At 44.9% G+C, this 23,918-nt stretch overlaps 1 protein-coding gene across 27 annotated transcripts in view; it reads right to left on the bottom strand.

Moving 5' to 3' along the window:
* Positions 1-23,918, bottom strand: part of LOC110533377 (rap guanine nucleotide exchange factor 6) — a 164,185-nt gene that overhangs the window by 19,758 nt on the left and 120,509 nt on the right. For 18 of the 27 annotated variants that reach the window (XM_036989732.2, XM_036989734.2, XM_036989733.2 and 15 more), the window contains 6 exons: positions 20,105-20,345; positions 17,397-17,505; positions 17,035-17,318; positions 15,706-15,917; positions 11,559-11,682; positions 667-690 (listed from right to left, as the gene is read on the bottom strand). In XM_036989732.2, coding sequence (XP_036845627.2) covers positions 667-690; positions 11,559-11,682; positions 15,706-15,917; positions 17,035-17,318; positions 17,397-17,505; positions 20,105-20,345 — 994 coding nt within the window. The remainder of the gene's footprint in view (positions 1-666; positions 691-11,558; positions 11,683-15,705; positions 15,918-17,034; positions 17,319-17,396; positions 17,506-20,104; positions 20,346-23,918) is intronic. The other 9 variants (XM_036989735.2, XM_090185890.1, XM_090185891.1 and 6 more) reach the window with 1 other exon arrangement.

The following is a 23,918-nucleotide window of genomic DNA, read 5'->3' as shown; positions in this document are numbered from 1 at the left end:
TTCAGGACTTCAGTGGAGACATTAAACAGGAAGGGAGACCAGTCAGCTATTCAGGACTTCAGTGGAGACATTAAACAGGGAGGGAGACCAGTCAGTTATTCAGGACTTCAGTGGAGACATTAAACAGGGAGGGAGACCAGTCAGTTATTCAGGACTTCAGTGGAGACATTAAAACGGGAGGGAGACACCAAACAGACATGCTCTACAGGTTATGGTCATGCAGTCTCTCAAAACTATTACCTTCCTGTCAAACTGTCACTGTAACACACGCTCAGGACATTCAGAGAGCACTTTGATGGGAAGGTCACTTAACATGATTCTGAATACAGAGCATTGGAGCATAGCAGGTTCTAACACAACCATGCAACAAGGATGCCTCTCGCTGATGCACCATGCTGAAACAAATGGGTAAATGAAACATACCATTCTGTTTGACAGTCAAAAATGGTTAGAACATTAAATTTATCTGGGTAAAATGGCAGGATGCACACACAATGCAAAATAGACTTGTCTGATCCAATGGTGATCTTTTGGACAGGATGGATTTGTGAATGAAAGAGTTAGGGACCGATCGACACACGAAAGGGGCATGCGGTTTGGGAGGGCGCTGGCGACTGGGGTGCGTGCATTGTGACTGGGTGGCAGGACTATTACCAGGGGACTTACCCTAAACTCTTCCACCTCTTCTTCCTGCAAGCAAGACCCAATGACATTGAAACAGTACAGTCAAGGAAGGGCAGAGGCACCGCCACCACTGAAGGAGGTGACCGAGGATGCGGGGACAGGCACACACAGAGACAGGTAACGAGTGGAGGACAGAGGAGCCTCTTAAAGAAGAATTACAGGTCTGTGAGAGCCAGAAATCTTGCTTGTTTGTAGGTGACCAAATACTTATTTTCCACCATAATTTGCAAATAAATTCATTAAAAATCATACAATGTGATTTTCTGGATTTTTTTTCTAATTTTGTCTGTCATAGTTGAAGTGTACAGTGCCTTGCGAAAGTATTCGGCCCCATTGAACTTTGCAACCTTTTGCCACATTTCAGGCTTCAAACATAAAGATATAAAACTGTATTTTTTTGTGAAGAATCAACAACAAGTGGGACACAATCATGAAGTGGAACGACATTTATTGGATATTTCAAACTTTTTTAACAAATCAAAAACTGAAAAAGTGGGTGTGCAAAATTATTCAGCCCCTTTACTTTCAGTGCAGCAAACTCTCTCCAGAAGTTCAGTGAGGATCTCTGAATAATCCAATGTTGACCTAAATGACTAATGATGATAAATACAATCCACCTGTGTGTAATCAAGTCTCCGTATAAATGCACCTGCACTGTGATAGTCTCAGAGGTCCGTTAAAAGCGCAGAGAGCATCATGAAGAACACTGAACACACCAGCAGGTCCGAGATACTGTTGTGAAGAAGTTTAAAGCCGGATTTGGATACAAAAAGATTTCCCAAGCTTTAAACATCCCAAGGAGCACTGTGCAAGCGATAATATTGAAATGGAAGGAGTATCAGACCACTGCAAATCTACCAAGACCTGGCCGTCCCTCTAAACTTTCAGCTCATACAAAAAAAGGTGCTCATGGAAAAAGGTGCTATGGTCAGATGAAACCAAAATTGAACTTTTTGGCAACAATGCAAAACGTTATGTTTGGCGTAAAAGCAACACAGTTGAACACACCATCCCCACTGTCAAACATGGTGGTGGCAGCATCATGGTTTGGGCCTGCTTTTCTTCAGCAGGGACAGGGAAGATGGTTAAAATTGATGGGAAGATGGATGGAGCCAAATACAGGACCATTCTGGAAGAAAACCTGATGGAGTCTGCAAAAGACCTGAGACTGGGACGGAGATTTGTCTTCCAACAAGACAATGATCCAAAACATAAAGCAACATCTACAATGGAATGGTTCAAAAATAAACACATCCAGGTGTTAGAATGGCCAAGTCAAAGTCCAGACCTGAATCCAATCGAGAATCTGTGGAAAGAACTGAAAACTGCTGTTCACAAATGCTCTCCATCCAACCTCACTGAGCTCGAGCTGTTTTGCAAGGAGGAATGGGAAAAAATTTCAGTCTCTCGATGTGCAAAACTGATAGAGACATACCCCAAGCGACTTACAGCTGTAATCGCAGCAAAAGGTGGCGCTACAAAGTATTAACTTAAGGGGGCTGAATAATTTTGCACGCCCAATTTTTCAGTCTTTGATTTGTTAAAAAAGTTTGAAATATCCAATAAATGTTGTTCCACTTCATGATTGTGTCCCACTTGTTGTTGATTCTTCACAAAAAAAATACAGTTTTGTATCTTTATGTTTGAAGCCTGAAATGTGGCAAAAGGTTGCAAAGTTCAAGGGGGCCGAATACTTTCACAAGGCACTGTACCTATGATGAAAATTACAGGCCTCTCTCATCTTTTTAAGTGGGAGAACTTGCACAATTGGTGGCTGACTAAATACTTTCTTCCCCCACTGTATAGGGGATACCGGCACCGAGTCAATGTGCGGGGGTACAGGTTAGTCGAGGTAATTTGTACATGCAGGTAGGGGTAAAGTGAGGCAGCAGTGAGAACAGTCTATGACATGGGTGACTGGAATCTTTGACAATTTTTGGGGCTGTCCTCTGACAACGCCTAGTATATACAGTTGAAGTCGGAAGTTTACATACACCTTAGCCAAATACATTTAAACTCAGTTTTTCACAACTCCTGACATTTAATCATAGTAAAAAATCAGTTTTAGGTCTGTTAAGATCACCACTTTATTTTAAGAATGTGAAATGTCAGAATAACAGTTGAAATAATTATTTATTTAGGCTTTTTTTTCCTTTCATCACATTCCCAGTGGGTCAGAAGTTTATATACACTCAATTAGTATTTGGTAGCATTGTCTATAAATTGTTTAACTTGGGTTAAACTATGTAGGTAGCCTTCCACAAGCTTCCCACAATAAGTTGGGTGAATTTTGGCCCATTCCTTCTGACAGAGCTGGTGTAACTGAGTCAGGTTTGTAGGCCTCCTTGCTCGCACACGCCTTTTCAGTTCTGCCCACAAATTTTCTATAGGATTGAGGTCAGTGCTTTGATGGCCACACCAATACCTTTGTTGTCCTTAAGCCATTTTGCCACAACTTTGGAAGTATGCTTGGGGTCATTTTCCATTTGGAAGACCCATTTACGACCAAGCTTTAACTTCCTGACTGATGTCCTGAGATGTTGCTTCAATATATCCACAAAATTGTCTTCCCTCATTATGCCATCTATTTTGTGAAGTGCACCAGTCCCTCCTTCAGCAAAGCAGCCCCAAAACATGATGCTGCCACCCCGTGCTTCACGGTTGGGATGGTGTTCTTTGGCTTGCAAGCCTCCTTTTTCCTCCAAACATAAATGTTCATTATGGCCAAACAGTTCTATTTTTGTTTCATCAGACCAGAGGACATTTCTCCAAAAAGTACAATCTTTGTCCTCATGTCCAGCCGTAGTCTGGCTTTTTTTATGGCGGTTTTGGAGCAGTGGCTTCTTCCTTGCTGAGCAGCCTTTCAGGTTATGCCGATATAGGACTCGTTTTACTGTGGATATAGACACTTTGTACTTGTTTCCTCCAGCATCTTCACAAGGTCCTTTGCGGTGGTTCTGGGATTGATTTGCACTTTTCGCACCAAAGTATGTTAATCTCCAGGAGACAGAACATGTCTCCTTCCTGAGCAGTATGATGGCTGCGTGGTCCCATGGTGTTAATTCTTGCGTACTATTGTTTGTACAGATGAACATGGTACCTTCAGGCATTTGGAAATTGCTCCCAAGGATGAACCAGACTTGTGGAGTTCTTGGCTGATATGTCTTGATTTTCCCATGATGTCAAGCAAAGAGGCACTGAGTTTGAAGGTAGGCCTTGAAATACATCCACAGTTAAACCTCCAATTGACTCAAATTATGTCAATTAACATAACAGAAGCTTTAAAGCCCTGCCATCATTTTCTGGAATTCTCCAAGCTGTTTAAAGGCACAGTCAACTTCGTGTATGTAAACTTCTGACCCACTGGAATTGTGATACAGTGAATTATAAGTGAAATAATCAGTCTGTAAACAATTGTTGGAAAAATTTGTAGATGTCCTAACCGACTTGCCAAAATTTTAGTTTGTAAACAAGACATTTGTGGAGTGGTTGAAAAACCAGTTTAATTGACTCCAACCTAAGTGTATGTAAACTTCCGACTTCAACTGTAGGTCCTGGATGGCAGGAAGCTTGGCCCCAGTGATGTACTGGGCCGTACACACTACCCTCTGTAGCGCCTGACAGCCAGATACCGAGAAGTTGCCATACCAGGCAGTGATGCAACCTGTCACGATACTCTCGATGGTGCAGCTGTTGAACTTTTTGAGGATCTGGGGACCGATGCAAAATCTTTTCAGTCTCCCGAGGGGGAAAAGGTTTTGTCGTGCCCTCTTCACGAATGTCTTGGTGTGTTTGGACCATGCTAGTTCGTTGGAGATATGGACACCAAGGAACTTGAAAATCTCAACCTGCTCCACTACAGCCCCGTCGATGTTAATGGGGGCCTGTTCAGCCCACCTTCTCCTGTAGTCCACGATCAGCTCCTTTGTCTTGCTCACATTAAGGGAGAGGTTGTTGTCCTGGCACCACACTGCCAGGTCTCTGACCTCCTCCCTATAGGCGGTCTCATCGTTGTTGGTAAAACAGGACTACCACCGTTTTGTCGACTACCATGGCCATGCAGTCATGGGTGAACAGGGAGTACAGGAGAACACTAAGCACGCACCCCTGATGGGCCCCAGTGTTGAGGATCAGCATGGCAGACATGTTATTGCCTACCCTTACCACCTGGGGGCGGCCTGTCAGGAAGTCCAGGATCCAGTAGCAGAGGGAAATGTTTAGTCCCAGGGTCCTTAGCATTGTGATGAGTTCTGTGAGCACTACTGTGTTGAACGCTGTGCTGTAGTCAATGAACAGCATTCTCACACAGATGTTCCTTTTGTCCAGGTGGGAAAGGGTAGTGTGGAGTGCGATAGAGTTTGCTTCATTTGTGGATCTGTTGTGACGGTATGTGAATTGAAGTGGGTATAGAGTATCTGGGATAATGCTGCTGTAAGCCCTGACCAGCCTTTCAAAGCACTTCATGGCTAGCGACCGGAGTGCTACGAGGAGATAATTATTTAGGCAGGTTACCTTTGCTTCCTTGGGCACAGGGACTATGATGGTCTGCTTGAAACATGTTGGTATTACAGACTCGGTCAGGGAGAGGTTGAAAATGTCAGTGAAGACACTTGCCAGTTGGTCCGCACATGCTTTGAGTACACGTCCTGGTAATCTGTCTGGCCCCGCCGCTTTGTGAATGTTGACCTGTTTAAAGTCTGTTTAAAGTCTGTTGACCTGTTTAAAGTTCTTGATACGGAATCGCTATTATTTTTAATTTTTAGTACACACTCAAGAACCCTCAGAAGCTAACCAGCTAACTAGCTACAAGCTATTTAGTCATTGTTAGTTTTTTTAACCTGGATAACACTCGCCAGTCCAGCTTCCCTGCCCCATCCACCGCTGCCCCCTGGACACTGATCTCTTGACTACATAGCTGATGCACGCTGGACTGTCCATTAATCACGGTACTCCATTCTGCTTGTTTGTTTTATCTGTTGGCCCCGTTGCCTAGTCAACGCCATTTTACCTGCTGTTGTTGTGCTAGCTGATTAGCTGTTGTCTCACCTACTGTTTAGCTAGCTTTCCCAACTCAACACCTGTGATTACTGTATGCCTCGCTGTATGTCTCTCTCAAGTGTCAATATGCCTTGTATACTGTTGTTCAGGTTAGTTATCATTGTTTTAGTTCACAATGGAGCCCCTAGTTCCACTCTTCATACCCCTGATAACTCCTTTGTCCCACCTCCCACACATGCGGTGACCTCACCCATTACAACCAGCATGTCCAGAGATACAACCTCTCTCATCATCACCCAGTGCCTGGGCTTACCTCCGCTGTACCCGCACCCCACCATACCCCTGTCTGCGCATTATGCCCTGAATATATTCTACCATGCCCAGAAACCTGCTCCTCTTATTCTCTGTCCCCAACGCTCTAGGCGACCAGTTTTGATAGCCTTTAGCCGCACTCTCATACTACTCCTTCTCTGTTCCGCGGGTGATGTGGAGGTAAACCCAGGCCCTGCATGTCCCCAGGCACCCTCATTTGTTGACTTCTGTGATCGAAAAAGCCTTGGTTTCATGCATGTCAACATCAGGAGCCTCCTCCCTAAGTTTGTTTTACTCACTGCTCTAGCACACTCTGCTAACCCTGATGTCCTTGCTGTGTCTGAATCCTGGCTCAGGAAGGCCACCAAAAATTCAGATTTCCATACCCAACTATAACATCTTCCGTCAAGATAGAACTGCCAAAGGGGGAGGAGTTGCAGTCTACTGCAGAGATAGCCTGCAAAGTAATGTCATACTTTCCAGGTCCATACCCAAACAGTTCGAACTACTAATTTTGAAAATTACTCTCTCCAGAAATAAGTCTCTCACTGTTGCCGCCTGCTACCGGCCTCCCTCAGCTCCCAGCTGTGCCCTGGACACCATTTGTGAATTGATCGCCCCCCATCTAGTTTCAGAGTTTGTTCTGTTAGGTGACCTAAACTGGGATATGCTTAACACCCCGGCAGTCCTACAATCTAAGCTAGATGCCCTCAATCTCACACAAATCATCAAGGAACCCACCAGGTACAACCCTAACTCTGTAAACAAGGGCACCCTCATAGACGTCATCCTGACCAACTGGCCCTCCAAATACACCTCCGCTGTCTTCAACCAGGATCTCAGCGATCACTGCCTCATTGCCTGTATCCGCTACGGAGCCGCAGTCAAACGACCACCCCTCATCACTGTCAAACGCTCCCTAAAACACTTCTGTGAGCAGGCCTTTCTAATCGACCTGGCCCGGGTATCCTGGAAGGACATTGACCTCATCCCGTCAGTTGAGGATGCCTGGTCATTCTTTAAAAGTAACTTCCTCACCATTTTAGATAAGCATGCTCCGTTCAAAAAATGCAGAACTAAGAACAGATACAGCCCTTGGTTCACCCCAGACCTGACTGCCCTCGACCAGCACAAAAACATCCTCTGGCGGACTGCAATAGCATCGAATAGTCCCCGTGATATGCAACTGTTCAGGGAAGTCCGGAACCAATACACGCAGTCAGTCAGGAAAGCTAAGGCCAGCTTCTTCAGGCAGAAGTTTGCATCCTGTAGCTCCAACTCCAAAAAGTTCTGGGACACTGTGAAGTCAATGGAGAACAAGAGCACCTCCTCCCAGCTGCCCACTGCACTGAGGCTAGGTAACACGGTCACCACCGATAAATCCATGATTATCGAAAACTTCAATGAGCATTTCTCAACGGCTGGCCATGCCTTCCGCCTGGCTACTTCAACCACGGCCAACAGCCCCGCCCCCCCCGCTGCTCCTCGCCCAAGCCTCTCCAGGTTCTCCTTTACCCAAATCCAGATAGCAGATGTTCTGAAAGAGCTGCAAAACCTGGACCCGTACAAATCAGCTGGGCTTGACAATCTGGACCCTCTATTTCTGAAACTATCCGCCACCATTGTCGCAACCCCTATTACCAGCCTGTTCAACCTCTCTTTCATATCGCCTGAGATCCCCAAGGATTGGAAAGCTGCCGCAGTCATCCCCCTCTTCAAAGGGGGAGACACCCTGGACCCAAACTGTTACAGACCTATATCCATCCTGCCCTGCCTATCTAAGGTCTTCGAAAGCCAAGTCAACAAACAGGTCACTGACCATCTCGAATCCCACTGTACCTTCTCCGCTGTGCAATCTGGTTTCCGAGCCGGTCACGGGTGCACCTCAGCCACACTCAAGGTGCTAAACGATATCATAACCGCCATCGATAAAAGACAGTACTGTGCAGCCGTCTTCATCGACCTTGCCAAGGCTTTCGACTCTGTCAATCACCATATTCTTATCGGCAGACTCAGTAGCCTCGGTTTTTCGGATGACTGCCTTGCCTGGTTCACCAATTACTTTGCAGACAGAGTTCAGTGTGTCAAATCGGAGGGCATGCTGTCCGGTCCTCTGGCAGTCTCTATGGGGGTGCCACAGGGTTCAATTCTCGGGCAGACTCTTTTCTCTGTATACATCAATGATGTTGCTCTTGCTGCGGGCGATTCCCTGATCCACCTCTACGCAGACGACACCATTCTATATACTTTCGGCCCGTCATTGGACACTGTGCTATCTAACCTCCAAACAAGCTTCAATGCCATACAACACTCCTTCCGTGGCCTCCGACTGCTCTTAAACGCTAGTAAAACCAAATGCATGCTTTTCAACCGATCGCTGCCTGCACCCGCATGCCCGCCTAGCATCACCACCCTGGATGGTTCCGACCTAGAATATGTGGACATCTATAAGTACCTAGGTGTCTGGCTAGACTGCAAACTCTCCTTCCAGACTCATATCAAACATCTCCAATCGAAAATCAAATCAAGAGTCGGCTTTCTATTCCGCAACAAAGCCTCCTTCACTCACGCCGCCAAGCTTACCCTAGTAAAACTGACTATCCTACCGATCCTCGACTTCGGCGATGTCATCTACAAAATGGCTTCCAACACTCTACTCAGCAAACTGGATGCAGTCTATCACAGTGCCATCCGTTTTGTCACTAAAGCACCTTATACCACCCACCACTGCGACTTGTATGCGCTAGTCGGCTGGCCCTCGCTACATATTCGTCGCCAGACCCACTGGCTCCAGGTCATCTACAAGTCCATGCTAGGTAAAGCTCCGCCTTATCTCAGCTCACTGGTCACGATGGCAACACCCATCCGTAGCACGCGCTCCAGCAGGTGTATCTCACTGATCATCCCTAAAGCCAACACCTCATTTGGCCGCCTTTCGTTCCAGTACTCTGCTGCCTGTGACTGGAACGAATTGCAAAAATCGCTGAAGTTGGAGACTTTTATCTCCCTCACCAACTTCAAACATCAGCTATCTGAGCAGCTAACCGATCGCTGCAGCTGTACATAGTCTATTGGTAAATAGCCCACCCATTTTCACCTACCTCATCCCCATACTGTTTTTATTTATTTATTTTTCTGCTCTTTTGCACACCAATATCTCTACCTGTACATGACCATCTGATCATTTATCACTCCAGTGTTAATCTGCAAAATTGTAATTATTCGCCTACCTCATGCCTTTTGCACACATTGTATATAGACTCCCCCTTTGTTTTCTACTGTGTTATTGACTTGTTAATTGTTTACTCCATGTGTAACTCTGTGTTGTCTGCTCATACTGCTATGCTTTATCTTGGCCAGGTCGCAGTTGCAAATGAGAACTTGTTCTCAACTAGCCTACCTGGTTAAATAAAGGTGAAATAAAAAAATAAATAAAACATTGGCTACCGAGAGCATTATCACACAGTTGTCCGGAACAGCTGGTGCTCTCATGCATGCTTCAGTGTTGCTTCCCTTGAAGCGATTATAAAAAGGCATTTAGCTCATCTGGTAGGCTACGTCACTGGGCAGCTCGTGGTTGGGTTTCACTTTGTAGTCCGTAATAGAGTGTCAGAGCCGGTGTAGTAGGATTCAATCTTAATCCTGTATTGACGCTTTGTCTGTTTGATGGTTCGTCTGAGGGCGTAGCGGGATTTCTTTTAAGCGTCCGGATTAGTGTCCTTCTCCTTGAAAGCGGCAGCTCTAGCCTTTAGCTCGATGCGGATGTTGCCTGTAATCCATGGCTTCTGGTTGGGATATGTTTGTATGGTGACTGTGGGGACGACATGGTCGATGCACTTATGAAGTCGATGACTGACGTGGTATACTCCTCATTGCCATTGGATGAAAACTGGAACATATTCCAGTCTGTGCTAGCAAAACAGTCCTGTAGCTTAGCATCCGCGTCATCTGAACCCTTCCGTATTGAGCGAGTCACTAGTCACTTTAGTTTTTGCTTGTAAGCAAGAATGAAGAGGATATAGTGCCTTGCGAAAGTATTCGGCCCCCTTGAACTTTGCGACCTTTTGCCACATTTCAGGCTTCAAACATAAAGATATAAAAATGTATTTTTTTGTGAAGAATCAACAACAAGTGGGACACAATCATGAAGTGGAACGACATTTATTGGATATTTCAAACTTTTTTAACAAATCAAAAACTGAAAAATTGGGAGTTTATGTTTGAAGCCTGAAATGTGGCAAAAGGTCGCAAAGTTCAAGGGGGCCGAATACTTTCGCAAGGCACTGTATAATTATAGTCAGATTTGTCAAATGGAGGGCGAGGGAGAGCTTTGTATGAGTCTCTGTGTGTGCCTGCATTAAAGTCCCCGGCCACTAGGAGTGCCGCTTCTGGATGAGCATTTTCTTGTTTACTTATGGACTTATACAGCTGGTTGAGTGCGGTCTTAGTGCCAGCATCGGTGTGGTGCTGGTAAATAGATAGCAACGAATAATATAGATGAGAACTCTCTTGGTAGATAGTGTGGTCTACAGCTTATCATAAGGTACTCTACGTCAGGTGAGCAATACCTCGAGACTTACTTAATATTAGACATCGCGCACCAGCTGACAAACACACACCCCCACCCCTCGTCTTACCAGACGTAGCTTCTCTGTCCTACAGATGAATGGAATATCCATTCATTGAAACATAAGATACAGTTTTTAATGTTTTTAATGTCCCGTTGGTAGAATCTTGATCGTATATCATCCGTTTGTTTTCCAATGATTGCACGATGGCCAATAGAATGGATGGCAGTGGAGGTTTACTCACTCGCCTATGAATTCTCAGAAGGCAGCCTGACCTCCGCCCCTCTTTTCTCGGTCTTTTCTTCACGCAAATTATGGGGATATGGGCCCGTTTCAGAGTAAGCAGTATATCCTTCGCGTCGGACTCGTTAATAAATAAAACTTTGTCCAGTTTGAGGTGAGTAATCGCTGTTCTGATGTCCAGAAGTTATTTTTGGTCCTAAGAGACGGTAGCAGCAACACTATGTGCAAAATACGTTAAAAAATAAGTTACAAACAAAGCAAAAAAACTAACAAAATAGCACAGTTGGTAAGGAGCCCGTAAAACGGTGGCCATCCCCTCCGGCGTTACTCTAGATTGTGGAGGGAGTCTGAAGGGAGCAGTGTTGCTGCTTGGTGTGGACGAAGTCTGAACAGGGCAGGCATGCACCGTCTGTGACAAGCTGGACTTAAGGACACCATATGGGGGCAGAGAGAGAATAGGCAGATGTCATCTCAAACCACTGATGATCAGACATTATGCCATCCCCCTAATGGGTAAAGGTATAGAGCCATAGTTTGGCAATTAAGCCCGTTATCTACTTACCATGAACTCTTGCTCTATGCCTTCAAGGTTCGGATTGGGGGAGGGTCTATATTCATAAAGCGTCTCAGAGTAGGAGTGTTGGTCTAGGATCAGGTCACCAGAGTCCATGTAATCTATATCAATAGGATTTAAAAGGCAAAACAGAACCTAAGTCTGTGGTTAAGTATAAGGCCAAGGGAGAGAGTACCCACCTCTGTCTAAACATGAGAGCTGGGTCCATGTTGGAGGAGGTCATACGGACCACATGACGGATCTCCTTAGCAATCATCCTTAGCTTTTCAAAATTCACCAGGCCGTCTACGTGAGAGTCATTACCTGTGGGGGAAACAATCAATCAGTCATTGAGCTTTTCTTTAACCTCATTAAAGGGAGACGACAGCGTTCACCCCCACCACTTGATTTGGTAAATCTGGGGGATAGGGCTGGAGATATGTAACCACGCAACAGGTCAACTCTCAAACAATGATTTCTTCAACCTGTTTAATTAGGCTGGATTTAAGGAGGCGAGCGCTGGTTTCTGACCTACAAGGGAGTGTGTCACTTACTGTGGAGCTGTTGATGTGTTCTCACAGCTTTTCACTTTAGGTGGGAGCAACTGATTTACTTCTCACACCATTATCCAGAGACTACACCACTGCTAGTACCATGTGATCACAATGGGTTCCCCCCTGCTAGTACCATGTGATTCCAATGGATTCCCCCCTGCAAGTACCATGTGATTACAATGGGTTCCCCCGTGCTAGTACCATGTGATTACAATGGGTTCCCATGTGATTCCAATGGGTTCCCCCGTGCTAGTACCATGTGATTACAATGGGTTCCCATGTGATTCCAATGGGTTCCCCCGTGCTAGTACCATGTGATTCCAATGGGTTCCCCTGTGCTAGTACCATGTGATTACAATGGGTTTCCCTGTGCAAGTACCATGTGATTACAATGGGTTCCCCTGTGCTAGTACCATGTGATTACAATGGGTTCCCCTGTGCTAGTACCATGTGATTACAATGGGTTCCCCCGTGCTAGTACCATGTGATTACAATGGGTTCCCATGTGATTCCAATGGGTTCCCCCGTGCTAGTACCATGTGATTCCAATGGGTTCCCCTGTGCTAGTACCATGTGATTACAATTGGTTTCCCCGTGCTAGTACCATGTGATTACAATGGGTTCCCCTGTGCTAGTACCATGTGATTCCAATGGGTGTCTCAGCCTCCAGTATTTATGCTGCAGTAGTTTATGTGTCGGGGGGCTAGGGTCAGTTTGTTATATCTGGAGTACTTCTCCTGTCCTATTCGGTGTCCTGTGTGAATCTAAGTGTGCGTTCTCTAATTCTCTCCTTCTCTCTTTCTCTCTCTCGGAGGACCTGAGCCCTAGGACCATGCCCCAGGACTACCTGACATGATGACTCCTTGCTGTCCCCAGTCCACCTGGCTGTGCTGCTGCTCCAGTTTCAACTGTTCTGCCTTATTATTATTCGACCATGCTGATCATTTATGAACATTTGAACATCTTGGCCATGTTCTGTTATAATCTCCACCCGGCACAGCCAGAAGAGGACTGGCCATCCCACATATGCTCTCTCTAATTCTCTCTTTCTTTCTCTCTCTCGGAGGACCTGAGCCCTAGGACCATGCCCCAGGAATACCTGACATGATGACTCCTTGCTGTCCCCAGTCCACCTGACTGTGCTGCTGCTCCAGTTTCAACTATTCTGCCTTATTATTATTCGACCATGCTGGTCATTTATGAACATTTGAACATCTTGACCATGTTTTGTTATAATCTCCACCCGGCACAGCCAGAAGAGGACTGGCCACCCCACATAGCCTGGTTCCTCTCTAGGTTTCTTCCTAGGTTTTGGCCTTTCTAGGGAGTTTTTCCTAGCCACCGTGCTTCTTCACCTGCATTGCTTGCTGTTTGGGGTTTTAGGCTGGGTTTCTGTACAGCACTTTGAGATATCAGCTGATGTACGAAGGGCTATATAAAATAAATTTGATTGAAATTTGATTGATTGGTTCCCATGTGATTCCAATGGGTTCCCCCGTGCTAGTACCATGTGATTACAATGGGTTCCCATGTGATTACAATGGGTTTCCCTGTGCAAGTACCATGTGATTACAATGGGTTCCCCTGTGCTAGTACCATGTGATTACAATGGGTTCCCCTGTGCTAGTACCATGTGATTACAATGGGTTCCCCCGTGCTAGTACCATGTGATTACAATGGGTTCCCATGTGATTCCAATGGGTTCCCCCGTGCTAGTACCATGTGATTCCAATGGGTTCCCCTGTGCTAGTACCATGTGATTACAATTGGTTTCCCTGTGCAAGTACCATGTGATTACAATGGGTTCCCCTGTGCTAGTACCATGTGATTACAATGGGTTCCCCTGTGCTAGTACCATGTGATTCCAATGGGTTCCCATGTGATTCCAATGGGTTCCCCCGTGCTAGTACCATGTGATTCCAATGGGTTCCCCCGTGCTAGTACCATGTGATTACAATGGGTTCCCCCGTGCTAGTACCATGTGATTACAATGGGTTCCCCTGTGCTAGTACCATGTGATTACAATGGGTTCCCCTGTGCTAGTACCATGTGATTACAATGGGTTCCCCTGTGCTAGTACCATGTGATTACAATGGGTTCCCCTGTGCTAGTACCATGTGATTCCAATGGGTTCCCATGTGATTACAATGGGTTCCCATGTGATTACAATGGGTTCCCATGTGATTCCAATGGGTTCCCCTGTGCTAGTACCATGTGATTACAATGGGTTCCCCTGTGCTAGTACCATGTGATTACAATGGGTTCCCCTGTGGAGGTACCATGTGATTACAATGGGTTCCCCTGTGGAGGTACCATGTGATTACAATGGGTTCCCCTGTGGAGGTACCATGTGATTACAATGATCAGTTTCCTGTTTTAGTACTATACCATTTTTGGACTTTTTACTTTGTATAATCAAGAAACCTCCGTGTCTGTTCTAACTTGTTCTTATTATGGGATGGCAGAAAGGGAAACAGAAGGAGGAGATAGGAGAAGTAAAACCTCTTGAGTAAGCTTGAGAGTGACCACTGTTTCAGTTGAGCTTGGGGAAGTGGAAAACCCAGGCCCATATGGAATCCGAGCAGAAACAACTTGTCAATGACCCCTACATGGTATGAAAGCATTTTCCACTCATAGCCCCTGACATCCTGTACACGAATAAATAAAAAAATGCAGATTTTGTTATTGATAAGCTTCTAAATTGGAACGTTGTGGCTGTACAGTAACATGCTACACATGACAGAAGAGGTCTGGCTCTGTGCTTCACAGCGTTGTATGGGTTTTGACTAACAGCCGTTATAAACTTCAACACAGAGTAACGACAAGATGCCGCCCCATCCCTGCCGCTAAATTGGGTTACTTTTGCACATTTGTTGTCTGAGATGGAAATACTGTAAACTGGGGAACAGTCGATGTGTTCTGAAAGATGAGACGTTGAGGACTGTAATAAATACCTCTGATGTCATACAGGCAGACCACACACACCCAAGTCCAAATGTGCACTTCACATTCCCATATTTGACAACACATGTCATTTCCAGTATCAAAAGCACCATACAGTTGAGTCATAAAGGTGCATTGACATTAGGAACTGTGTGTAGCCACTTGGAAACAGCAGCTAGACTTCTCACTCAAACCCGTGTCATCCTTTTTTCTTATCTTGCGCGTACTCTAAAATGTCAATGAAAATTCTTATGTTACTGAACGTTTCCAGAGTATTTTCAGATTTCGTTATTGACAAATGCTGTGAAAAGTACAGTAAACGTTAAATTCACATGAAATCAACAGTGTAATTTGGATTCAGTCGTGTGTCAGTTGTGTCCTCACCTTTGGTCTGACAACATTCTCTCCAGTGTTCTCTTTCAAGAGCGATGGTCATGAATATGCTTTTTAAAGTTCCTCTGTTAGAAATATTACAATTTGGTCCTATCCATATAGACCAATTTTGACGAGGTGAGGGGTTAAACAGTAAGTCTGGAATGCTAATGCTAGTGGCTAATAGACATAAGAAGAGTTAATTGTCTGATGAGTGCCTGCGTTAGGCATGATGTACGTTATATAGTCTAGTACAGCACAACGAGCATACTGGTCTAACATCATAGAAAACACAAATTCAACATGACGTTTTCGTCAAAACAAGGCCCATAATCATTGCTACAGTGCTCTCTTGCTAAATAGATGTTATCGTAACCAGATAAAGCTGTATAAATAAAGGTTTAATCAATTAATCAGATATGTTTACAATGGACAAGAGGAAGACATTTTAGGCGGGCACTGAGTAAGGCCTCCATACCTTCATGTAGGAAGGTGAGGTCCTTCTTGACGACAGGGAACAGGGGGATGATGGGAGGCTGCATGCTCTGGCTGCTCAGGACATTGCGGTACTTGGCCATGTTCCTGGATGGGTCAAAGATGTCCTGCAGGTCCTGGAACAGCTTATCGTACTTACTGGGCAGCTTCTCCCACGACGACCTGAGACGAGCTATTGGAGCCAGATTCAGACCACTGTAGGGAAGGAGACGAGGGTCAGAGTTCAGGGGTTAGGGTTCAGATTATTATGGCAAAAACCAACAAAAAAACACTAGGCCACTCTTGAACGTTTGAAACTAGATAGAAAGTGTGTTGATAATAAGTTCAATTAACTGCCGTTTTTCTGGCCCGAAATGGCTTTGGACAAACAAACCGGTTGTTAAGAAAATCTGTGCTGCCCTCTGCTGAATTTTGAAATCACGACGTGGGCCTAGAGACTAAACTATTGCCCCCCCAAATCCCCCGGGCTAGCCGGACAGATGACCACTCCACTGTCCAGCCCAGCACCCAGACACAACATGCACACTGTACAGAGACACATTTCATGGAATACAGAAGTGAAAGCTGAAAGCAATGTGCACCACTTTGGGGAATGTACATTATCATAATTAAGGAGTCTTTTTGGTTGAGTGTACACACATTCACTCACAACAAAACATGCAATCCAAAAACCATAATTCTTCAATGTTTGTTTTCTCTATGTAGCCTTGTGGCTGTGTGCCCTCAGAGCAGCTTCATTTAGAGATGCTAATTATGACTTGCGTTTCCTCCTTCTCCCCCCTCCCCCTCCCCTGGCAGCGCTGCTCTAGAATGAGTCCCCTCATTGTTCTCTGCTCTGAAGTGGAATCTCCAGGCAGTCAGCCAGCCAGGGAAATGACTGATCTACAGTGGGATTGAGAACGACTCATTACACATTGGAGGACAGACAGTAGGGAACACACACACAGCTCCCTGAGGGTTGATGGCACAACAGGGCAACAGAAGCTCAATATAGCAATACAAAGCCGAACCATAGAAGGCTGAACTAACAAAATAACAAACCATAAATGTAATAACTGTACATTTTGACAAGCAATAAGTAGAAGGAATAGATATTTTGATTGTGGGCACACTGATGGAATGAACTGCATGAATGGAACCAGATTGAGACTAGAACAGGGAGTATGGGACAGGTCTCCTGGGTTCTAGCCAGGCAAACCCTACAGTGGTCTGAATGTTGGTAGGCCGTCACTGTAATTAAGAATTTGTTCTCAACTGACTTGCCTGGTTAAACATATGCTGGTCGCAACAATGGAAGCCAGGATAAACCCACCTGATGATGGCGAACATGGAGTTGAAGTTCTTGCACTCTCTACAGTGCAGGGCGATCTTAATGAAGTGTTTGATGGTCTTCATCCTCTTCATGGTGTTGGGCTCTCTCAGGATCTCCGTGGCGACCCAGAAGGTCTCCTGGTTGATGACTTCCTCAAACTGCTTGAGGTGTGTCTGCTGAAGCCCCCCCGAGGAGTCCAGCAGCTTGAAGAGGTCGTCTATGTACTGAGTGGACTCAATGTTACGGAACAGCTCAAAGTCCCTCATGGAGAGCTGGGCGGCCACCTGAACAACAACAACTTTATTAATACATACAGAGAGGAATGGTTCTAGTTCTGTACACAAGCCCTAATAAACACACACCTCCACGGTGCTGAGCTGGAGCAGGGTGATGTGACTCTCCTTCAGCAGCTCCTGGGCGTCATCGTCTGAACACAACGTCTCTGTCTCCATGTTGTTCTTCAGGTAGTACCTGGGGACGGGGAGACCAGATACTAGGGGTTAGTCGTGTACTGAGGATAATACCAGACAGACATCAGAACACATTGTGTTGATTACAAAGCAGATAACATTTAATGACAAATGAGTCATTATTAAAATCATCATTAGAAAATGTATAACCAAAATACCACCATTCATTGTATGTATTGTGTGTATATTATGTATATCCCATGTATATCCCTGGTATATTATGTACAGTGCCTTGCGAAAGTATTCGGCCCCCTTGAACTTTGCGACCTTTTGCCACATTTCAGGCTTCAAACATAAAGATATAAAACTGTATTTTTTTGTGAAGAATCAACAACAAGTGGGACACAATCATGAAGTGGAACGACATTTATTGGATATTTCAAACTTTAACAAATCAAAAACTGAAAAATTGGGCGTGCAAAATTATTCAGCCCCCTTAAGTTAATACTTTGTAGCGCCACCTTTTGCTGCGATTACAGCTGTAAGTCGCTTGGGGTATGTCTCTATCAGTTTTGCACATCGAGAGACTGAATTTTTTTCCCATTCCTCCTTGCAAAACAGCTCGAGCTCAGTGAGGTTGGATGGAGAGCATTTGTGAACAGCAGTTTTCAGTTCTTTCCACAGATTCTCGATTGGATTCAGGTCTGGACTTTGACTTGGCCATTCTAACACCTGGATATGTTTATTTTTGAACCATTCCATTGTATATTTTGCTTTATGTTTTGGATCATTGTCTTGTTGGAAGACAAATCTCCGTCCCAGTCTCAGGTCTTTTGCAGACTCCATCAGGTTTTCTTCCAGAATGGTCCTGTATTTGGCTCCATCCATCTTCCCATCAATTTTAACCATCTTCCCTGTCCATGCTGAAGAAAAGCAGGCCCAAACCATGATGCTGCCACCACCATGTTTGACAGTGGGGATGGTGTGTTCAGCTGTGTTGCTTTTACGCCAAACATAACGTTTTGCATTGTTGCCAAAAAGTTCAATTTTGGTTTCATCTGACCAGAGCACCTTCTTCCACATGTTTGGTGTGTCTCCCAGGTGGCTTGTGGCAAACTTTAAACAACACTTTTTATGGATATCTTTAAGAAATTTCTTTCTTGCCACTCTTCCATAAAGGCCAGATTTGTGCAATATACGACTGATTGTTGTCCTATGGACAGAGTCTCCCACCTCAGCTGTAGATCTCTGCAGTTCATCCAGAGTGATCATGGGCCTCTTGGCTGCATCTCTGATCAGTCTTCTCCTTGTATGAGCTGAAAGTTTAGAGGGACGGCCAGGTCTTGGTAGATTTGCAGTGGTCTGATACTCCTTCCATTTCAATAGTATCGCTTGCACAGTGCTTCTTGGGATGTTTAAAGCTTGGGAAATCTTTTTGTATCCAAATCCGGCTTTAAACTTCTTCACAACAGTATCTCGGACCTGCCTGGTGTGTTCCTTGTTCTTCATGATGCTCTCTGCGCTTTTAACGGACCTCTGAGACTATCACAGTGTAGGTGCATTTATACGGAGACTTGATTACACACAGGTGGATTGTATTTATCATCATTAGTCATTTAGGTCAACATTGGATCATTCAGAGATCCTCACTGAACTTCTGGAGAGAGTATGCTGCACTGAAAGTAAAGGGGCTGAATAATTTTGCACGCCCAATTTTTCAGTTTTTGATTTGTTAAAAAAGTTTGAAATATCCAATAAATGTCGTTCCACTTCATGATTGTGTCCCACTTGTTGTTGATTCTTCACAAAAAAATACAGTTTTATATCTTTATGTTTGAAGCCTGAATGTGTAGTATGTGGCAAAAGGTCGCAAAGTTCAAGGGGGCCGAATACTTTCGCAAGGCACTGTATATCCCTGGTCAACGCCAACAGGGCAGCAGCATTAAAATGCTGGCCAGAGTGGTCCTGGCCCCAACAGTGCTGTGACATTTTAGCCATACATTTCTCCCTGGGTGGGTGAGACATTTTAGCCATACATTTCTCCCTGGGTGGGTGAGACATTTTAGCCATACATTTCTCCCTGGGTGGGTGAGACATTTTGGCCTGATGCCCTTTTCTGGGAGAGCGTCCAAGAGCAGCACATTGGACTAGTGGTGTTTAATGGAGCCATAATGTGTCTATAGCAGGGGGGGACAGAGAGGAGCCGGGGGGGACAGAGAGGAGCAGGGGGGGACAGAGAGGAGCCGGGGGGGACAGAGAGGAGCCGGGGGGGACAGAGAGGAGCCGGGGGGGACAGAGAGGAGCAGGGGGGGACAGAGAGGAGCAGGGGGGACAGAGAGGAGCAGGGGGGACAGAGAGGAGCAGGGGGGACAGAGAGGAGCAGGGGGGGACAGAGGCAGCCATTTTAGCTGAGGTGCTCTGAGAGGGAAGGAAGAAGCCAAGGGTAGGAGGGAATTAGGGGAGATGGAGAGGCAATGCTGTCCCTCCCTGTCTCACTACAATCTAACCCATTTTCAGACCTGAGGGGAACCAAGGTGGAAGACGTTGCATCAAACCACTGATACAGGGTCAGATCATCCTCTCCCATTTTCTATCCCCCTAATGGTTGATCGTTAGGATTGGAGTGGGATAATCTGATCCTAGAACTGTATTTTTCTTACCTGCCATTGAGCTGGATGCGGTCAGCCAGCTTAGCGAGCTGGTCAGGTAGCCTGCGTTGTTTGAGGACGCCCTCGGAACTGACAGACACCTCACAGAGGGAGTAGGTCTCCGGGGCTGCGATAAGGCCAAACTCGTTGACCACATGACTGACCACGTCCTTGGCCGTGGTGTCCTTACTGATGATGATGTAACAGCTCTGCTGGTCAGCCTTGTACACCCGGATCACCTGGTCTGGAATGTCTAAAAGGTGGAGGAGAAGAACAGGATTGAAGAGTTATGGTGGAATACCAGAACACAAACGATTCCTCTATATTGTGCACTACTTTAGACCAGACCCACAGAGCCCTGGTGAAAAATAGTGACACAGACATCTTTATTCGGCAGGATATGTTGAAGATGTCCAATACATAAACAGAAGCATCAAATTAAACACATTCAAAACAAGAACACAAGTTAACCCTCAAAATGTTACAAATGATGTATCTAAATCAGGGCCCAATAGAGACTGTGGGCAATGGTGCCCTGAGGACACAAATGTCCTCTATACAACAACTTCAAGAGAAACTAGAAGACAGCTAAAAATACACAACATCAGGTTATTACAAGTTATAATAGTCAACTGAAACAATTGCACACTTCAGTGAACTCATTTAACAGAGTTTTAAAAACGGGTCCTATCGGCACCAGGGAACCCAGGTGGAATTTGTTTTGTAAAGTATTGTGACTTCAAGAGTTAACAAACCCTGCGAACGGGTCTGATATCTTGTGTTTTTCTATTTCAACAGGGCAGTGAGGTATGTTGGAAGCTTGTGGAACAGAGCTTTGTAAACAAGAAGGGAGTAATGAAGTGATTTAAGGGACTTTAGTGAGGTCCAGCCATAGTCAAAAACTGGCAGGAAAGTTGACTGCACAATCTGCTTCCTGCTGTTCAAGGAGAGGCAAGATCTATTTCTAAAAAATAAACCCACTTTAAATCTTAGCTCTTTTAACTAGCTCATCAGTATGTTTTTTTAACGTTAGATCTTTAGTCCAAACGAACAAAAGTTTTTAAAAAAGTAAGCAAACAACCCTTGTGGTTAAAAGATATGCATTAAGATGTATTTCCCAGTATGTCAAAGGGAACAAGAACTTCATACTTGCTCTGCTTGCACACAAAAGTGGTTGTGGTCCATTACACACACATCAGCAGGGTAAAACAATTGAGGCATGAATAGTGGAGGACGAGAAGTGGTATGGGAAGACAGGAGGAGGTGAAGGCTGGAATAAAGGCATCCCATCGGCAGTAGATAGTGTTTATGTCTGTCTGGGAGCAGTCATGCAGGGAGTCTAATGACAGAAAGAGAGACATCACTTCAAGAGGTAAACAGAAAGAAAAGGTGGAACGGTCCTAGATGACTAACAGTGCACTGCTCCCTCGCTGCCCTGTAGATTGAGGCGTGCTCAATGGACTGAGACACCGTCATTATGGTAGCTATGTGCTCCTGAGTGGCGTTTCCCCTCACACTGGCTGGGCACAAAATCACTATTACAGCAGTAAGATTAGCAAAAACACTAATCACTGAGCCACACCAATAATACTGCTGCAGATGTCTAAATATTATATTGCAGTGTAAAGCCGTGCCACAACCAATCAATTTCATCCTACTCAAACTAAAAGTGGAGTTGACATCAAAATAAGGCTCATTAGCGATGATTTGTGCTTAGGGTCTTCAGCAATCACAGGGTTCTCCTCTTTAACAAGGCAGTGCTGCTGAGTTTTTGAACAACTGTTACTGACTGCCTTTTCCTGCAATCTAGTATGACAACAAAAAGTTTAAAAACATTTTTTTTTATACAAAATTGGGGAGAACCCTCAATCATTTATTGTCCTATCATATGTAATCATTATCTTTACCCCCCACCTGACAGGACTGATACAGACAGAACTGTATGAGAGCGATCCATGTGCCTCTCTGGTCAGGTGATTAACCAATCATTGATGGAGTCATGTGAGACAGAGTATAAACAGGGAAAACCTCCTGGCTTTCAGGTTCCTACTAACCCAATGCCCCCCAGGCCTGTGTCCCGCTCACCATCACAGATCCACTAGATGTAAATCCCAGCTACAGCAGCAACAGTAGACAGGGGCAGAGCACCACAGCTAGAAGAGAGTGCAGGGCAAGGTACTTCAACATGACGCTAGACCTCCTTTAACAAACACAATCAGCCATCACTAAGAATAGGTCCCAATTAACTGAACCATGTTTGACCAGGTCTCATAAGGATATTTTTCAAGTAGAGCACTATGTAGGGAACCAGGTGCCATTTGGGATGAAGCCAGAGAATACCACGCAGAGTCTAACTTAGACTGAGGTTCAGGACATACAACACAGAGAGACGCAAGTCAAAAGCTCATAAAAGAAGGGGAAGACAATGTGAGGGGAAACTAGGAAGAGTAAACCAAACGTCTCTAAAACAAACAGCCCAAATGATTCCATTCCAAGAAACCACCTAGATACTGACAGTGTAAGCCCCTGGCTGGGGAAGCAGAGAGAAGAGAAGGAAGAGCGAGAGAGAGAGAGCAAGAACAGTGGTTGGAAATATAAAACAGAGGATTAGAATGATAGCTTTTTCCTGTGCGTCATTGTGGGAGAAGTCAGCGGGGCAGAAGGACTTGTGTCATGGCTTTCACTAAAGCATCTGTTTACAATCAGATCAGTGTACTGGAGAGAGGGAGGGCACAGTGTGTGTGTGAAAACAGAGAGTGGAGATCTGAGTCTGCCACAGTGACTCTAGGCTTTATAAACACACAGTACAAACACAGGAGTCCCCAGGCAAGCCTTCTTACACCCTACCAAAGGCCTAGAGGAATAACACCTTAACTTCAAACTCCAGTTTCACTGATCCCATCTCAATCTAATTTGAAGCCAGGCTTTGGGAGGGATTACTCTGCACTTCTCTCTGAACATCCCCTCTACCTATCCGTTACTCAGTGGTCGGTGGAGAACAGAAACACACTATTAGAAGATGATTCATATCTCAGTTGGCTTGGAGGAGGAAGAGGAGGAACAAATAAAATGTTATTGGTCACATACACATGGTTAGCAGATGTTAATGGTCACATGCACATGGTTAGCAGATGTTAATGGTCACATGGTTAGCAGATGTTATCGGTCACATACACATGGTCAGCAGATGTTATTGGTCACATTCACATGGTCAGCAGATGTTATTGGTCACATACACATGGTTAGCAGATGTTATTGGTCACATTCACATAGTCAGCAGATGTTATTGGTCACATACACATGGTTAGCAGATGTTATTGGTCACATTCACATAGTCAGCAGATGTTATTGGTCACATACACATGGTTAGCAGATGTTATTGGTCACATACACATGGTTAGCAGATGTTATTGGTCACATACACACGGTTAGCAGATGTTATTGGTCACATACACATGGTTAGCAGATGTTATTGGTCACATACACATGGTTAGCAGATGTTATTGGTCACATACACATGGTTAGCAGATGTTATTGGTCACATACACATGGTTAGCAGATGTTATTGTGAGTGTAGCGAAATGCTTGTGCTTCTAGTTCCGACAGTGCAGCAATATCAACAAGTAATCTTAACAATCCCACAACAAGTACCTAATACACACAAATTTAAGTAAAGGGATGGAATAAGAATATGTACATATAAATATATGGATGGGCCACGACCGAACGCCATAGACGAGATGCAATAGATAGTATAAAATACAGTATTATACATCTGGGATGAGTAGTGCAAGATATGTAAACATCATTATTAATCTCTGAAGCT

Source organism: Oncorhynchus mykiss, chromosome 10 (assembly GCF_057628025.1).
Source record: "Oncorhynchus mykiss isolate SJ-2025 chromosome 10, ASM5762802v1, whole genome shotgun sequence".
In the NCBI taxonomy this organism is placed as follows: Eukaryota; Metazoa; Chordata; class Actinopteri; order Salmoniformes; family Salmonidae; genus Oncorhynchus; species Oncorhynchus mykiss.
The sequence above is the reverse complement of the archived record's forward strand: the minus strand, read 5'-3'. Positions and strand labels throughout refer to the sequence as shown.